General features: G+C 45.2%; 2 protein-coding genes across 2 annotated transcripts in view; both read right to left on the bottom strand.

The window, feature by feature from the left end:
* The window catches only part of pom121 (POM121 transmembrane nucleoporin), a 357082-nt gene that overhangs the window by 233350 nt on the left and 104319 nt on the right, over positions 1-19413 (bottom strand). The gene's annotated exons all lie outside the window — the stretch shown is intronic.
* ppm1e (protein phosphatase, Mg2+/Mn2+ dependent, 1E) overlaps positions 11234-19413 on the bottom strand; it is an 87009-nt gene continuing 78829 nt past the window's right edge. Inside the window, exons 4-7 of the mRNA XM_080435247.1 lie at positions 17075-17263; positions 15422-15565; positions 14402-14495; positions 11234-12882 (exon numbers count right to left, since the gene is read on the bottom strand). Coding sequence (XP_080291373.1) covers positions 11843-12882; positions 14402-14495; positions 15422-15565; positions 17075-17263 — 1467 coding nt within the window. The 3' untranslated portion in view covers positions 11234-11842. The remainder of the gene's footprint in view (positions 12883-14401; positions 14496-15421; positions 15566-17074; positions 17264-19413) is intronic.

Raw genomic sequence — 19413 nt, 5'->3', positions numbered from 1 at the left:
TTACATTTCAAGGACCCTTGATAACGATTCTTATGATTTATTATCTCTGGGACCACTGTCTGTAACTAAACTCTGAAAAGAAAGTTACCTGGGCACAAAATAGACTGCCCAAATAGGCAAATAAATGACTGGAATAGTCAACTGTGTCTGCACATTTGTATTCATTTGCAGGGGTGACGTTTCTACCAGCACCCTTCCTCAGAGTCAAACCAGATATGGGAGCCCAATCTGCACTGTTTAACTCTTGAGTGTTGGAACCAAATGGAACTAAAAGGGTCCATTTGGTTCCATGTGTACATTTCTCAGAGTAAAGGTCCTTGCACACTGGTGCGTCTTTTCGTTGCGTTTTTTTTACAACAATGAAAAAAATTGAAAAAACAATGAAAAAAAATAAAACGCAACGAAAAGACGCACCAGTGTGCAAGGACCTTTACTGACCCATAATGGTCCATTTGGTTCCAACCATCAATCATTTAGCTGGGGACCCGCTGGAAGGCCATTTATCGTACACAAAAAGACCGTTTTGCCATTTCATTTTTAGAGGTCGCGGTTGTCAACATCTTGTCCAAATTCATAAAAACTCTACTAAAATTACCTCAATATCTTGAGTTGAATGTTAAACCAAACCTCACAATAATATTTGTTTTCAGCAGGGGTTATTTTCGGCTTACACTTTTTGAATCTATTTGTGCTTTAAAATCAATTAAAGCGCAACGATAATAGACTATAGCTGACACACACATAAAAAAACACTGCATAGTTATATTTGGTTTATATTGTAGCCTTTCATGAGTTTGAAGTCCCTGCATGCGGCAGTGGCTCAGGAGGTGGAGCGGCCGCTTGGGAACCAGTTCGATCCCGGGCTCCCCAGAGTTAGTGTCGAAGTGTCCTCGAGCAAGACGCTGAACCCCTAATTGCTCCCAATGAGCAGGTTGGTGCCTTGCAGGGTTTCCTCCTCCGCCGTCGGTGTGTGAACGTGTGTGTGAATGGTTTCCATGGCCTTGGAAAACGGCCCACGCCGTGAGTCATATAGTCAATAGGCTGAACCAGTGGTTTTCAGCCCTTTTCATGTCAAGGTCCATTATTTATTTGGCATTTGAGCCACGGACCACCATTTGATGAGATTTAGACTCTCAGACCCCAAACTTTGAATATTTTGTTATCGTTGGATGAGATTTTGTCCACAATTCCATGTATTGATGTTGGTACCATAGGAGAGATAACAGGCAAACGCTGATCAAAATAACAATCCTTCTGCATTCTCTAATTGTTTAGACTTCTTGTAAATTATGTAATGCAGATGTTGCATTACATAATTTAACTCTTTGAGCGTAAAATGAAACCAAATGGACCCATAAGGGTCCATTTGGTTTCATTTTACGCTCTCAAGAGTTAAAGATCTATGGAATCCCTTCAAGGACCACTGGTGGTCTCAGGACCACTGGTTGAGAACCACTGGGCTAAACTAAAGTACTGTATTATTGTCCTTATAGGAACAGCCCTATAGATTGCTCTAGGCTCATCCTCATTGGCTGTGTGTTTAAATGTTGTGTTTTACATGAATCCAACATATTGGATTCATGGAAACAATAATGTGCAAACAAACAAAACATAAATTAACACAACTCTGATATTAGTGCTATTTTGTCACCCAGTGTCAATTGCCTAAACTGTAATCCTGGGCGCTACTCTCCCTCTGCCAGCCTGGGGAGGCAGTATACAGTAGAGACCAGGATTACTGCATGTTTTTTGTGAGGGTACCATGCAAACTCCACACAGAAATGTTATATAATAGTGGGGGTCCCTGCTACATCTCTCTCTTTCTCTCTCTCTCTCACCTAAGGGGTCCTTTGCCTGAAAAACATTGATGACCCCAAATGTCATTGCTTTGGTTCTGTGATGTTATTTATGTATTTATTTATCTATCTATAGTTTTACCCCCATTCACTGATCAGGGTGAGTAGGCCAAGGTCTCTGATCGTCTGGCTAAGTGATACTAACCTACACCAAATCTCTACACCTAAAATAGCTCTAAATAGCTTACAATGCGTTCGTAGATGGTCTATTTTCACCAAATGTCCGCCCACATAATAGGGATGCTACGGTTCATGATGCACAGTAGCTGTTGGCAACTGTGGTCATTAACTGGAATCAATGCACTTCAATTTAATGGCGTTTCAGTTTCAGATAGATGGAGAGAGAGCATATGAAAATCAGTAAACCGGTTCTATGCTGTTCAACATTCAGCATCAGCCAAAGTTCTGACATTGCGTGTTCCTAATCCCCCAATGAAGGTTACAGCCATGGTTTCAAAAGGCAACCTTCACTTCCTTGTTTTAAATCCTCTGTGTCCTCCATCTCTCTCTCTCTCTCTCTCTCTCTGTATTTCGTCACTCTTTCGTCTACAGGCTCCAACTGGCACAACGGATGGAGTAAAGCTAGATTAAGTGTGGAAGACTGATGAGTCTTTTTATAGTGAGTCTGTGGAGGACCGCCTGCTCCTCTATAGTGCAGCACTGTCAAATCCACGGTGTTCGCTCTCAGAGTGCACAAATGGAACCAAATGGACCCGTACGGGTCCATTTGGTTCCATTTGTGCACTACTGAGAGTTACATTAACGCCAAGGATTTGTACTGTGTGTGTGTGTCTTACGTAACTGAGCAGGATTCCTCTATGTGGGAGCAAGCCACCACTTAACTAAATGAGGAAACAGGTTCATTCAAGGGCCCCACCTCACACACACATACACACGCACGCGGTTGGGAAAGTAACTTTAAAGTTACGTAATTGAATTACGAAATAAATGTAGGTATAATCAGTTACATTTGCAACCGAAAGATTACCCTCCTGAATGATTACACTGATCATAAGTGACTGGAACTGGCTGAACCCAAAGTCACTGGAACTGGCTGTGAACGTACTCAGGACTTTTAGTTTGTCACTAGTTTAGGACATTGCAACATAGTTTCCTGCTTTTGGTTTGGGGGGCGGGGGGGTCATCTATGGCGCTTCCTATTGTGCGTCATCTATGGAGCCACTTCAAACATGCTGTGTTCCAAAAACATGTTGTGTTCATGTTTCATTCATCTTAGAGATGAACCAGAATCAAAATAAAATTTCCCTTGGATTCCTTGGATCATTACGACCAACCCTCAAGACCCTTGACCAGCTCCCTCAGAGAGAGAATCCAGCACCTTTCGTATTGTGCAGGGCTCTTTAGATCCATACTCCTTCTTAATCACAAGGGTTGACAACTCGGTTAAGTTCTTATCGGACACCACTGCGGCGGGTCCTAGACTTAGACAACAAGTCCCCTTTCCTTTGAGTAGTATTTTATACTCAAGGACCCCCAAATTGATATGCAATTGGCCGCGGACCCCCCATTTGAAGAGATTTTGTGAGAACATTTGTCACTTTTTGGAAAGTAGCAGATCTACAAGCTACAGTATCTACAAAATAGTTGGCACCATTGACTGCCTTGTCATCATTGCTGTCACTGCGTGCAGGGTGACATGTGTGCGTCACCCACGGTGCGAAAACTAGCCATCTTGTCCGTACACACATATCACCACAGGATAGGTGTAAGGGCTTGATTAAAACGCATCCTGGGTAATTAAAAAGGTCTGTATAGCACTGCCAGGACGAGGCAGGTGGAGGAGGGCGTAACCGTTCTAATGAAGACTCTTGGCTTGAGCCTCCAGAGACTCGGCCAGGAGTGCCACACCCACCTGAAGGACAGACAAACGGACCCTCACCAGGGATCATCAGTGTGTCCGTGGCAAGAATAGGCTCTATATGTGCGCAGCAGCCATACTGGAAAGAAATTGGGCCTCTTCCTTAATTCCTTCACAGGTGTTACCAATGATACTAATAAAGGCTCTGTTCCATTTAGTGTAGCACAGTGGTTCTCAAACCTTTTAATTTCAAGGACCCCCATAACTCTGAGAGTGTACAAAAGGAACCAAATCCATTTGGTTCCATTTGTACACTCAGAGTTACAAACCCGTAAGGGGCCATTTGGAACTCTCTCAAGGAACCATGAGGATACCTGGACCCTAATTTGAGACCCTCTGGTGTAGCAGAGTGTTTCCAGTGAGCCAACATGCATGATATCAGCACCCTGACTCTGTTTGACCAGAATGGAACAGAGCTTTCATTAGTATCATTGGTAAGACCTGTGAAGGAAGTAAGGAAGAGGCCCTATTTCTTTACGATATGGCTGCTGTGCATAGAGCCTATTGTCCATGTAATGTCCGTGGCATGTCTTTGATTAACATTTGTTTTTAATATGAATTTATTTCTTTCCATTATAATCTTATTTTGTTCATGTGCGATGAAAGCACCGATTGTAGTGATAATACCCAATTACTGAAATCCCAAACACAGAATAGATTTGGACCATGCTGCATTGATGCCTGCATACAGCTACAGTATACAGTGGCTGACTATCATGGTCAGTATCATGGTCAGTATTATGTCAGTGTCATGGTCAGTATCATGGTCAGTATCATGGTCAGTATTATGTCAGTGTCATGGTCAGTATCATGGTCAGTATCATGGTCAGTATTATGCCAGTATCATGGTCAGACTCAGTATCATGTCAGTATCATGTCAGTATCATGCCAGTATCATGTCAGTATCATGTCAGTAAGTATCATGTCAGTATCATGGTCAGTGTCATGCCAGTATCATGGTCAGACTCGGTATCATGTCAGTATCATGGTCAGTGTCATGCCAGTATCATGTCAGTAAGTATCATGTCAGTATCATGGTCAGTGTCATGCCAGTATCATGGTCAGACTCAGTATCATGTCAGTATCATGTCAGTATCATGGACAGTATCATGTCAGCATCTGGAATACTATAACATTTTGATAAATGGGTTCTCTGTCCTGATTGGAGGAAATTGGCAAACCACTTGAAATTTTATTTGGATTTATTAACCTCTTAAACCCTCTAGACATGGTAAACTGTACTTAATTTGTCTGTACTCTGACTGCTTTTTTCCATCTACACTAAACAAAACAAAACAAACTAAAATCATACAGCAAATGTCCTTAGTTTTCAGATTTGTCCATTTATTTCACACATAAGCCTAGTATTTTGGTGGATATGAAATTGATCCTTTTTTTTTGCTGTGCCAGGATTCAATCTGAATACATTTGTTAGCCTACTAACCAAAACATTTTCTGACCTTTTTGAATGACACCATAGCACAATAAAATAAAACTATGAATAAAACTAATGAAACTGCTTTAAAAAATAAATAATAATTTAAACTCTTAAAAAAAAAAAAAAAGCAAAACTATAATAACCTTGGCACAGACAGACAGACCCCACCCCACGTTGAATGATGAAGACAAAAAAGCAAACAAAACCAGGCAAGCCGAAAACGATTGGGTCTAATCTTTATATACATGATAATAGTCACCAGTTAAGATACACATATTTATATACTATCATAACACAGACATTACAGGTACAGAGTTATCTTCTTTTTTTTTTTGCCTTTTTTGTTTTACCATAGTGGTTGTTAACCTAACCGGCACACTGAGGAACAGAACGTGGAATAACATTATTTGTGTGAGAAACCCCTACGACAGGACTCTTCAAACTGAGGAGGAGGATAATGGCTTGGTCTGGTGGCCTGTGCCCACGCATCGGCGTCAGGTCACCTTGCAGGCACTGGCATACACTTCTGAACGAACATGTCTCTAAAAAAACACACGTTTAAACCGTCCAGAAATAGCCGATCTACAAGGTCACGACGTGTCTTAGGGTTGGGATTCGGAAACCTGGAGGAACCAGGATCCAACCTTGGTTCACAAACTTTTTAATTTCATAACTCTGAGAGTGTACAAATGGGACCAAATGGACCCTTAAGGGTCCATTTGGTCCCATTTGTACACTCTCAGAGTTACAGACCTGCAAGGGTCTATTTGGAACCCCCTCAAGTAATCCAGAGGGTCCCTGGACCTCACTTTGAGAACCACTACAATAATATTTAGATTTAAAAAAAATACAGGAATCGGTTAAGGGAACCGTAATACGGAATAGGACCGTTTAAAGAGGGAATCGTTAAAAGAAACCGGAATCATTAAAATCCTAAAAGATCCCAACCCCTAGACGCGCTAATGTATCGCGACGCAACCTTGCAGACCGGCTATCCCTATATTCGTCGTATGATGAAGTATTATAGGGGATTTAAGTGGTCAACGTCTCAGCCCGGAAACGCGTGGACGCTCGCGGGCAAATCTTTTCAGATCTAGGGGTATAGGCAGGGGTCACGGGGTAGGAAGGGAGGGAGGGGGGGGGGGGTGTTGTGGGGGAGGTGTGTCCGAACCAGGGGCTTTTCATATATCAGTGCAAAGTGTGAACGAGGCCTTTTTTTTCTCTTTTCTTTTTTGTTTTGTTTCAGTGCGCTGAGCCTCGCTCCCTGGTTTGTGAAGACAGACCCTTTAGAAAGGGCCTTTCCCCGTTTAACGGCATCAAAGAGTTTCATTATTGCTTACAGAGGTGCGGGGGGGGACACTTTTGTGTACATAAGACACAGTGCAGAGTCATTGTGGACAGCCACGGTGATGCGACGGGGAACACGCCAAACGCTGTTTTTTTGTTTTCGTCACGAAAAGGAACGGATGGGGGAGGAAAGGACGTCGAGAAAACCTTGCGCTGAAAGCGGTGCGTGACAGAGAGAGAGGAGGAATTCTCGATGGTTTTGGCCCACGCGTGTTTGGTATTTGACCTTGAGGAATGAATGACGGTAACCTTTCTGCTTTTTATTGCTTCTATGGGTGACTGGCAGATTATATGTACAGTACACAACATAACAGCCGTGTGGGAGTCATAAACGGTGTATTGCAGTAGTTTAGCCTCCATACAGTAGGACCCTGTCCTGACTTTACAATGGTGACTGAGCCAGAAGACTACATGGGCTCTTCAAAGGGGTAAAACCCAGAACCTTCCGAAAAACCTGGAACTTTCCAGAACCGTGAAGTTCTGTGATGGTGTTTTCTATCATAACCAGAACCACCCCCGAAGGGAGAGGTACATCATAATAAATACATTAAATAAAAACGTATAATAAAAAAAGCAAGATCTCCGAGCTCTCAAAGAGTCTTCCAGATTGACTTATTTTTTTCAATTAAATGTGTTTGTTTTTTAAAGTATACATAAGTTCTGAGTTCTAGGTTCCCAGAGCTGAAGGTTAGTACCACCTCCCGGGCAGGGCCCAAATTAGCATCTGAGAACCTTATCTGAAACCGAGCCGCAGTGTATGGACACAAATCCAGAAACCGTGAAATACTTTACGCGCGGTTCACTTAGTTCTTGCAGTTGAAGACAGGCCGCACAGCTCAGAACAGATACAAATCACATACAGTACAGATAGGTGAATGTCTTCTTTTTTCATTACACAACTGGGTACGGAAGCACAAGGCAATGGGGGGGGGAACACAAATGTGCCGCCTTTCTTGCTCTCAAAAATAGAGTCTGGAAAAGCTGGCTGACGTGACAGGATGTGAAGCAATGGCCACATTTTTGTATGTTTGACTTTCCAAAACATTCAGGACTATATCAGAAAGCGGCGGCAATGTGTGTGGTCCAGGTTTGGAGAGCAGCAACATGTCGCTGCGGCGTACACATGACATAGTAGTCAAGAGTGTGATACACACACACACACACACGCACACACACACACACGCACACACACGCACACACACACACACACAGTGGTGGAAAAAGTACTCAAATTCTTTACTTAAGTAAAAGTACCAATACTGCAATATAAAAATACTCTGTTACAAGTAAAAGTCCAGAATAAAAAATGTACTTGAGTAAAAGTACAAAAGTATTGCCATCAACAAAAGTAAAAGTACTAAATATTTGAAAATAGCAGATCTACAAGCCCACAACGCGTCGCGATGCGACGCGTTGTGAGCTTGTAGATCTGCTATTTTCAAACAGCCTATGTCTAAAATAGGGCTAAAGTGGTTAATGTATGTTTTATAATGTAATAATGCATATCTGCAAAGTAACTAGTAACTAAAGTTTTCAAATAATTGTAGTGGAGTAAAAGTACAATATTTGCCTCTGAGATGTAGTGAAGTAGAAGTAAAAGTATTGGAAATTGGAAATACTCAAGTAAAGTACAAATACCTCAAAATTGTACTTAATTACAGTAATTAAGTAAATGTACTTAGTTACTTTCCACCACTGCACACACACACACACACACACACACACACACACACACACACACACACACACACACACACACACACACAACTGCCTAGAATGTGGAACACGTCACCAGAGCAAATGGGAAGGGAATGGAAGCCGAGTTGAAAACACTGCATGATGATTCCTCTGTAAACAGTGACTGACGGTGGTCCTCGCTTTCGCGAGGCAGTTGGGTTTTTTTCCTTTCTCTTTTTTCCTTTGTTGACGTTTTGTGTGACAGCTACATTCCACACCACCCCCCCCACCCCCAAGCCCAGATGGCTAGGAAAGTAGACTCTTCAAACTAAAACAAAACAAAAAAACAAACAAAATGTATCCAACAGGCCAAACTGTCGAGGCAAATTTATAGTCCGACGTGCGACCGCGCCGCTTCACAAAACAATCTTTCGACTGAAATATGTGCTTCGAAAATAGCTATTTCCGGCGAGCAACACCATCATGCGACGGAGCATAATTTAGGCTAATTTAGGCGGAAGTTGGCTATTTTTGTCGTACGATGAAGACTGGGCTTTAGTCTCCCTGATTCCTCGCTGAGGCCAACAGCTATCGACCGTGGTACGTTCTAGGGAATGAGACACATTCTGCTGGAAGGCTTCGCGTCACCGTCTCCGCAGCTGTGACCTTCAGGGCAGAGGTTAGGACGCAGTGTTTGTCAAAGTAGCGGCAGGGCCATTTGATTGTGAAGGGAAGAGAAGAGCGGGGTTATTTAATCCATTAAGACCCGAGGCCGATTTTTTCAAATGCCTTCTAAATCAGTAGTTCTCACACTTTCACGATTTTTCAAAAATGTTCAAAAATAGCAGATGTACAAGCTCGCAGCGTGGCACGGAGTGACGCGCTGCGAGCTTGTACATCTGCTATCTTTGAATAGCCAACGCGAAAAACTAAAATGACACAGATGCTTTCCCGGGTTTAATGGGTTAAACGTACGTTTTCCATGACTAAAAGTAAAAGACGGTTCAAATACGAGGGCACAGGGTGATGGCACGGTGCGGTGGCTTTGTCAGGGATGGTGTTACACCCGTCAATAATTTGGCATCACGACGGTGTTGAATGAATGAAGACTTTTATTTTCGCTGTGATTCACAGGCGTCAAGACCAGTCAAGCCTCCTGAATGTTTGCCTCTGGTTATTTACAAAAGGGTTTTTTATTTCTATTTTAAGGACCCCTATTTTAAGGACCCCCAGTTTGGTATGCATTAAAGGGGAATTTTGCCCCCCCGGTTTTCCTACCTTTCCTACAGTATGATGTTATGATATCCTAGGACGAGTGGTACAGTAGAAAAATGGCATAACTCCATCCCGGGTCCGCCGCAGCTAAAAAAAACGCACGCCTATGGGCCTTGCGCTAAATCGCGTATTTGAATTGCTTTTTTTTTTGTGAGATCTGACGTTCATAGTGACAGAACACTACGCAACGTGATTGTCTTGAAAGCGCCCCACCGGAAGTCTCGCTAGACGAGATTCCGTGAAATCTTGCGCATTTTTTACTATTTTGAAAAACGTTTTCAAATAGCCGATCTACAAGCTCCCAACGACACGTTGGGAGCTTGTAGATCGGCTATTTGAAAATGTTTTTCAAAATAGATGTAGATCGGCTACTTGAAGTAAAATGTTTTTAAAAATAGTAAAATATGGCTAATAAGTTTGGGCATAAGGGGTAAGGCGCAAGATAGGGCCCTTAGTGTAACATCACTTATATGCTGATTTATATATATCTGCTCATTTGGCTGACCAATTGAAACACTTTTAAACCCTTTTATCTGTTAAATAATTAGCGTAGGCTTTGAGGGTTTTAAGTGGTTAAGAGCCGTTGTCTGGGCCCAAAAAGAGGAGGCACATTGAGGGCTGCTGAAACCGAGTTGCTGCGAGCGTGAACACATTTAAAACAAAAAACAACATCAAATCAACATCGGAAGCGGTGAGGTGAAACGTGTTACGGGTTTGAACCGACGGCGTGTGCAACTGCCCCCCCAGCGACGAATACAGCATTATGGCTTTACGTTTGTTGCTAGATAAGTGTATAAGCGTTAAAAGGGGACACACGGTTGGGAGTATTACCACATGGAAATACATACATCTTGTTATCAGTGACATAAAATGTCCTTAACAGTGTTTATATTATATATACAGAGTGGAGTTGAAATGGAGCCCCTGTTTTTCCTTGTTGGGGAGGGGACAATACATTAGGCTGGAGTGACAGACATGGAAGGCACGTGTTCTGCGGGGAGGGGGGGAGGGAGGGGGGGGTGTTGTCTGAACTGTCCTGGCCCGGTTACAAAAATGGCAACACTTTAATGGCTCTTTTCGACTGAATCTTTCCATAAACTCTGATTTTTTTCCGGAACCCCGTGAAGTTCTGCGATGGTCTCATTTCGTTTTCCGTTTTCCATTACAACCAGAAGCAGGGAAGGTACTTTAAAAAATAAATAGCCGATCTAGAAGATCAGAGCGCGTCACGACGCTCCACGCATGTGAGCTTGTAGATCAGCTATTTTCGAAAAACATTTGAAATGATAATTTCTGAAGTTCTTGGGGAACCCAGAACCCAGAACCACAGAAGGATTAGTGCCGCCTCCTGAGCAGGGACCCATAATTAGGTTCTGAGAGAAACTGAAACCGAGCCGTAGTGCATGGGAACAAAATACAGAGCCTGTGAAATTTCTCACGGCACGGTTCCCTTTAGTTCTTGCAGTCGAAAAGAGCCACTACTTTAAAAACAGGGCACTTACACACATACAGTATCAAGCCTGTTGGAAAGTCACTCCTGCTCCGCTTCTCTTTCCATGTAAACGCAAACTCGCGGCAGGCATGTCCAAGAAGCAAGTCTACGCAATAAAGAGAACCATGTGATCCGACAAAGACTATAAATAGAATATAATTTCTTAATAATATCCCCCCACCCCCCCCCCCCCCCCCCCCCACTCAACGCCATTATCCCCAGCTATGGTATCCCCCCCCCCCGTTCCCCCTTGGAATACATATCGCTCTACATGTTGCTGTGATTCAGGTAAAGTGACTGCTAATCTTATAATCCTGTTTTAAGCGCTTTTATCTTATGGACAGAGAGAGTGGGTGGGTTGATGGGGACGCGTTCGTCTCTTCCGAGAGAGAGAGAGAGAGAACAGAGCAGCGTGCGTCTGCTGCCCTGCCTGATTGTTCTACCCCCACCCACCCCACCCCTCCCGAGTTACAGTGCATGTCTGTGGGGGCGGGGGGGGGCGGGTGGATGGGTTCGGGAGAGGTTCGAGGAGGCAGGATACGCTCTACGGCTTGCCAGCCTTGGGCATCACAGCGCAGACTGCTGCTGTTTCACCGATCCACAAGGGGGGGGGGGGGGTTGCGCTCTTCGCCATGAGCGAGCGGGCAAATGATGCTTCGATTAGCTGGCCGTCGCTATGGCCGCTGTTTGGGAACTGGCCGCCGCCGGCGGGTAACTTCCAGCCGGGGATTCAGTCAGTCGTAACAGGTGGACAACAGCGGGAGCCTAGCTGCTAACACGTGAAGAGGTGTTTTGGGGGGGGGGGGGGGGGTAGGCAGGGTGGTTCAGTGGATGGAGGAGCTTGTGGGAGGGGCGGGGGGGGGGGGGGTGATGCGTCTTCAGAGGCAGGTGTCGAGGTGGGCTGAGTGGGCCGCCGCCACCCCGGGCCTGGTCTCGGCGCGGCGCTGGGAGCAGGGCACGTTGGGATGGGAGCTGGGCTGTACCAACAGCGGATCCCTGCGGCCTCTAGCCATCCTCCTCCGGCTCCACCTGGGATCCGCGCACGCCATCCGCCGATGGCGTCTCCCTTTCTGCTGCTGCTGCTGGCCCAGCAGGCCGGCCGCCAGGCCCCACAGTGGATCCGACGGGAGGCTGGCGGGCTCCTCCTGGCAGGCGGGGACGCAGGGCTTGGGTCTGGGCCTCCGCGGGCATTCTCCTAGGTACGGGTGGCAGACGCGGCCCGACCCCCAGCCCCCGGGCGCGAGGCTGTCGTCGGCCCGCGTGGAGGAGGAGGCGGAGGCGGCCGGGGTCAGCGTGACCCTGCCCTCCTCCCCCAGCAGCAGGGGTCCCGGCAGGCTGAGGCTGGTCCTGTCGGTGAAGGAGTCCATGCGGTCCTCGTAGCCCAGGTCGGCCGGCGCCGAGCACTGGTGCAGGGGCCAGCCGCCGCGGCCCTTCCCCCCGCCGCCGCCGCCCACGTCGGCGGTGCTGCCTTTCTCTCCGCCGCCGCGCCGCGCCTCCTCGTCCTCCTCCTCCTCTTCCTCGGCCTCCGGCTCGGTCGTCGTCGCCTCCTCCTCGTCCAGCTCCACCTCGCCCACGCCGACCCCCCTGCCCTCCTCCTCCGCCTCCTCGTCCGCGCCGCCGCCCCCCGCCATCGGGGGCGGCGGGGGCGGGCAGCGCGGGTCGCGCAGGAACACCACGATGACGGAGATGTTGTCGCTGGAGCCGGCGTCGCGGGCCGACGCCACCAGCTTGTGGGCCACCATGGCCGTGTCGCCGGCGTTCTCCAGCAGGTGGTCGCTGACCACCTGCACCGCCTCGTCCGGCGTCACCGTGTCCCAGAAGCCGTCGCAGGCCAGGATCAGGTAGTCCTCGGAGCCGTCCAGCGGGAAGTCGCCGTGGTCGGCGTCGCCGGAGATGTAGGGCTTGTGCTCCGAGTCGCCTGGAAAGATCAAAATAAGGCAGGTGGTTCTCAAACGTTTTCATGTCACGAAAATGATAATGTATTTCGCCCTGGACCCCCATCTGAAATATTTTGTGCCAGGGACCCCCAGAAACAAAGATTTGTGTTAAAAATGTTCGCTTTAAATACATATATATATAAATATTCAAAGATTTGCACAACTTTTCACGATTTTTCTAAAACAGCAGATCTATTTAATAGCCAGTAGCTAGTATAAAATATGGTTAAAGTGGTTAAAATTACTATATTAACTATTTTGGCTGGGGACCCCCTGGTCCCAAGGACCCCAAGGACTTTGAGAACCAATGACATAAAGGACGGTTGAGGCAGTGAGATGACTCAAAGGAATGAGATCACAAGTTAACATTATGTAACCAATCACATTCAAGCCTGTATCTGCACCGCATCAACATGAACGTCCTTGGGTGTTACTCCCAGTACTTCGGGTTAGTCACTCCGAGTAGCAGGTCTTACCCAGCGTGCTTTAACCCTGGCGTTCCTATGTTGAGCATGTCATTATAGGCATGGTAAATGCCTATAATGGGGGGGGGGGGGATTCCATGCCTCTGCTTTTGATACCTCTCTGGTCATTCATTTGTATCGTCTGTGGCGATATATTCTATCCCCGCTTCTGGTCAGACTGAATTCAAATACACACATTTCCTTTTGGACACCATGGCAGACCCAAATCAATAACATCCGCTGTCACACCGTAGCCTAGAGTGAATGCGGTCGGATTCTCAGCACTGCGGCTGTCTTTTCCAGTCCCTTAATGAATCCTATTTCACATCGTTCCTTGACCTCGTGACATTTTCCATCGAGGTCAAGGAACAGTGCTTAGGAAAAGACGCAGGATGTACTTTTCTTGACGAATTTGGAAGCACCCCTGGGAATCTGAGAAGAGTGGTGACACTTTTGTCAGCGCCTGCGCGGAACCGAGAGAAGACAGTCTGCTGGGTAGTTCTTGGCCGAGTTTATCATGCTCAAACTAGAGAGGGCCAAGGTCTTTTAACATATCAGACTTTGTTTTGACACTGCACTGCTTAGAAAGTCTGCAGTTTCTTGCTCCTGGCACAAAGGGAAGGCTCGTCGCGTTCGGGACACTGAACTAACTGCCAACAGGGGCATTTCTACTTTTAGGATTGAAAGAAACATTAAAGAGAGAGACAGGAAAGTAAGAGCAGAGAGAGGGGGGTGACCTGCAACTGAGCCAGAATTGATCTTGGGGATGTTGGGACTGTACAGATAGATGATCAATGTTTGACGTTTACCTACTGTATGGATCTGGACACAGACAGACTGTATGGTTGATGTTTGATGTCTGAAGAAGACTTTTTAGTCAAAATGTTAATCAATAAAGCTTTAGACCTGTAAGCCACAGGAGACCTTTATTTTTGTCTTGCCTGTGATGTGCCTGCTCCGTTTTCTTTTCTAGGATATGATGTTTAGCTATGGATCTGGAGACTGACAGACTGTATGGTTGATGTGTGACGTTTACCTATGGATCTGGAGACTGACAGACTGCCGTTAACCCTCCACGTTCCAAACCAAATGACACAGCCTCCTAGCGCCTCGATCCTCAGCTTCTCATCCTGCAAACACACAGGATGGTTAGGTTTGTATCTCAGTGGTGCAGATAAGAGACATGTGACGGGGATGACTAAAACACAGCATGCAAATGACTCTGAGGAAAAACACATGACACACACATCTCCTTCCGCATATGAGAGACAGTGTGTGCGTGTGCAAGTGTGCGCGTGCATAATAAAGATGCTAATGTATCCGGTAGGAGACACAAACGATGCTCTTTGTGTCTCCTACCGGAGAGACACAAGCTGACAGGCTGGTTAAAAACAAAAACAAATCTCCATGAATTGAATTGAATTCAATGCAGTGTAGCCTCGATCTCCAGGCTTTTATTGTTTAGTGTTGCTAAAAAATAAAAGCCTGGCCCAGCGCGTCGGTGTACTCGGTATGAGGAAGTGTTTCACTTCCCAACCAACCAGAGTGCAGTGGGCGTCGCTCGTAATGTTGTGTTAACGGGGCGGGGGTTGACGGACAGATCGGTGAACCAATGGGATCAGCCGCAATCTCTCGCCGGCTCTTTACACCCGCCCCTCTATACACGAAATCAGGAGCGTTGGGGCAGTCTAATGCAGTGTAACTGCTAGAAAATAAGATTTTTTTTGGGTGAACTACTCCTTTACCATAAAATTTGCACAATTTGTAAAATTATGACGTTTTGGTAGCTATACAGCCAACCAATTGCTTGAGGCTTAAACCTTTGCTTTTGTGAAATATCTGAGATCATTTTCTGGAAGACTGAACGTGTATTTTATTGTTAGTTTGACTACTTCCAATACTCTTAACATAAAGACTTTACGGAGCAAGACATGCTTCCTTCTATGGAATCCAAATGACTGAAATCTGTCATGGCGACTGAAAACGTGTGTGTGTGTGTGTGTGTGCGTGTGCGTGTGCGTGTGCGTGTGCGTGTGTGTGTGTGTTGTGGTTGTACCTCTCGGTCTGGTTTGTGTGGTTTCATCAGCTCCACAGCCTCTCCCCTCCTGACCAGCATGACCTGAGAGTCCCCCAGCCAGGCCACATGCAGCATCTTGCCCCGAAGGAACGTCACCACCCCGGTGGTCCCACACCGCAGGGTCTGACACACACACACACACACACACACACACACACACACACACACACACACACACACACACACACACACACACACACACACACACACACACACACACACACACACACACACAGATTTAAACACAAACACACACGCACAAAGATACCAATCATTGGGTTGAGCTGAAGTGAGTTGGAATGATCAAAATGTGAGATATTATGATGACCTTTCAGGAGCAACGTAAAGTAAAGTAAGAGTGAATTCATCCACAGGGTAATTGTTCCGTATGAAATAATATTGTTCCAGTGTGAGAATTCCCGCTAGGGGGCGCTGTGCAGAAAGCCAGAGAGTGGAGAGGGGAAAAGGAGAGAAGAACCCTTTGTTCTTACCCATACTAACTTACCCCACATTTTAATTTGAAGTCACTGATAACTATTACTTTATTGCTTTTATGTATAGGCCTACTACCATGTGTTTTCACTGTTACAACCATTATTGTCTTTGATTTATTTTATTTTATTCCCCCAATATTTGTCAATGGCCTCATTCTGTTCGCCCAGGCGGACAGGGTTTTGAGGTTAGGTTTAGGCATCATTTCTGTTCAAGGTTTCAAGGTTCAACATAAAAACCTGTTCAAAATTGTGATTGGCTATATGACAAATTCATAATTTTGCACAATTTGCTTATTAAAGGCATTTGTTGATCTATGTGACACTGCAATCTGGGACTTGTTTGAATGAATAAAACATTATTTTAACCAATGTGTTAGCCAAGTATGTTAATACAACATAACTACAGTACCTACAATGCCAAAAATAAGTGTAAAATAATATTCTGATAGTACTCATTGCTATAGAGTGTTTGCTCAGTAACAGGAGTCTCTATCTCTCTGTCTCTCCAGCTCTTTATTAAGCAGAAAGTGCATTTTCAGGTCAGGATACAAATTTGATCCAATCAGGATAGAGAACTCAGTCAGGATACATATTAAAGGGATAGTTCACCCCTAAAATGACTTTTTTTCCTATCGATTAGTCACCCCATGGAGACTTGAATTCATGGATATTTATTTGTTTTTTGTCGCATTCCTAAGCCAATAATTTGATGACCGGCAGCGGTTCCGGTAGGAGACACAAAGTGTCTCCTTTGTGTCTCCTACCGGGACCGCTGCCTACCGGTCCGCTGGTCATCAAATTATTGGCTTAGGAATGCGACAAAAACTCTTTTTTTGGGTGAACTATCCCTTTAAACAAGGAAGTGATGACACAAAGAAATGAGCAGACACAATTGGAACTGGAACACTGTACAAATGAAGCTGATAAATTAGTACTCTCTCCTGATTGGCTTAAGATTTTCCACCCACCCGAAAAAAATATTTTCTGTTTATTAAAGAGCTGGAGAGACGGGGAGACTCCTGTTTACTGAACACAACACTCTATAGCAATGACTTCTATCAAAATATAGTGCTTTAACCTTGCCGGGTGCTTTAATTTGCCACCCAGGCGATAATGTAATAACTGTGACACACCTTACCTCCCGCTTGGCTTTCTTCATGAAGCGCTCGTCGGTGACCTTGAAGGCTCGGCAGAGGGCCTCGCTGGGGTCCGACCTGAAGGACTCCTCGTGCATCAGGTTGACGTGGAGGTGGTTGGCGGCGTAGATGGCGGCGTCCACGCCCCCGTGGCCGTCGTACACCGCGAAGAACGCCTGCTCCTCCTGGTCCTGAAGAGGAACAACAAGGCCAAAACCTTTTTTTTTCTTTTTCCGTAAATTAACGCCCTACTTGATCATACTACAGCGTCACACAAGAGTGGCAAAAGTAGCAGATCTGCAAGCTCGAAACGCGACGCGTTTCGAGCTTGCAGATCTGCTACTTTTGACAGTTTTGCATTTTAATCCTGAAAAGTAACAGTTTTGGACATATGAGGTTTAACAGTTAGTGGTCGACTAACCACTTAAAGGAGGAGTTCACCCAAAAAATGACTTATTTTCTATCAATTGCACACCCTATGAAGCCTTGAATCCATGGATTCTTTTTTGTTTTTGTCGCATTCTTAAGCTAATAATTTGATTCCCGTCTCCTACCGGCTAATGTATCCGGTAGGAGACACAAAGTAGATTATTTGTGTCTCCTACTGGAAATACACACGGTCATCAAATTGTTGTCTTAGGAATGCCACAAAAACAAAAATAAATCCATGAAATCAAGGCTTCATTGGGTGTGTAATTGATAGAAAATAAGTAATTTTTTGGGTGAACTCCTCCTTTAAACCCTCTATACCAGTTGGTTGTCAAACTTTTTCATGTCAAGGACCCCCAAATTGATATGTATTTGGCCGTGGACCCCCCCATCTGGAAAGGTTTTGTTCCAGGGACCCCCGGAAGAGAGGATTTACGTTCAAATTCAAATATTGTTTCAAAGATTTTCAAAAACAGCAGATGTGCAAGCGGCGCGCTCTGAGCTTGTATATCTGCTATTTTTAAATAGCCAATGTATAAGTGGATAAAGTGGTTAAAGTGATCGTGACGCTATATTAAAAATTACAAATTTTGCTACGCCGCCAACCATCCCAAGGACCCCTGGGGGTCCCCTCTTTGAGAACCACTGCTCTATGCTTAGTAAACTAATACTTAGTTAGCAGGGAAAAAACATATACCCACCGGCCAATATAAATGAATGCCCAGAAGGGAGGAGATCAATAGTATGGATTCCCCAAAGAAAATGTGGATACTTGATGGCAGAAGCAGACATTTGCGGACAAAAATGGCAGTGTTTGTCTTTTAATCAAAACAGCACGTTCCATAATAATAATAATAATTTAGTCCCCACTCTTTTGGGGTAATTATTTCGTCACTGTACATTTTGCATGTAACATGAAATCTTTCTTCTGCATTTATCTATCCTAACCAATCTGTTTTGGATGTGAACTGAAAATCCATCTAGAAAATCATCTGTGTTACTTTTAGCTGTGAGGGTGCACAAATGGAACCAAATGGACCCTTCCATTTGGTTCCATTTGTGCACCCTCACAGCTAAAAGTAACACTGAGAATGTTACTGTGTACTGGTGCCACCTTCTCTCATCTGTCTCCTGTAATTAAGTGGGTATTAACGTCAATTAACTGGCTTAACAACCATCCGCACATTTACCAAAATGGGATTAACATTTGATCCAAAGGAATTATGAAGTTAATTATAAGTGAATCCACCAGCTTTGGCGTGGATCTTGTGGGGCTCCGGAGGGGGGCGTCCCTGAAGGACGCCTCCTGATTGGTTAACGAGCCCGCACTGCTTTGCCATGATTGCGGCGACAGCTGCTGAAACACGCTGAAGTAATGCCGGTGGAAGTTACCAGAGGGTCTTGTGGAGAGCGTTTTGGATGAGTTGCGTGCATGCGTACGTTGACGCACGCGTGCATGCGTGCGTGCCCGTGTGTGGTTTGAACAAGCGCTGAGCCCTAGCATCAATCTTAGCAACACAAGCCATCACACATACACTGTCACTTCATGTATTCAGTAGCACAGTATATATGACGGTGTTTACACTGGTAATGTACACACTTATATGGTTGCTACCTGCTGCCAACCGTAAGTGGCGTCTCTCACCTGCACAAGAGACTTTGAATCTATATCTGCTGCTATATATACAGTAAAGTATAATATACCCGCTGCCAAGTGATGTCTCTACTTGCAGAGACTGTTATTCTTCTCAGCCCCTTTTTAGTTTTCCGTTTTGACCAAATATATATCGTCGCCGTCGGACAGAAACATCTAACTTTTTGTGTTAAATTGTCATAAATTAATGCCCTACTTGATCATACTATGGCGTCATACAAAAGCATCAAAAGATTTAAAGATTAATTTTGGGCTTTT

The sequence above is a fragment of the Gymnoscopelus braueri genome, assembly GCF_963280865.1.
Source record: "Gymnoscopelus braueri genome assembly, chromosome: 8".
Lineage (NCBI taxonomy): Eukaryota > Metazoa > Chordata > Actinopteri > Myctophiformes > Myctophidae > Gymnoscopelus > Gymnoscopelus braueri.
Note: the sequence above shows the minus strand (reverse complement) of the source record. Positions and strands in the feature narration are given on the sequence as shown.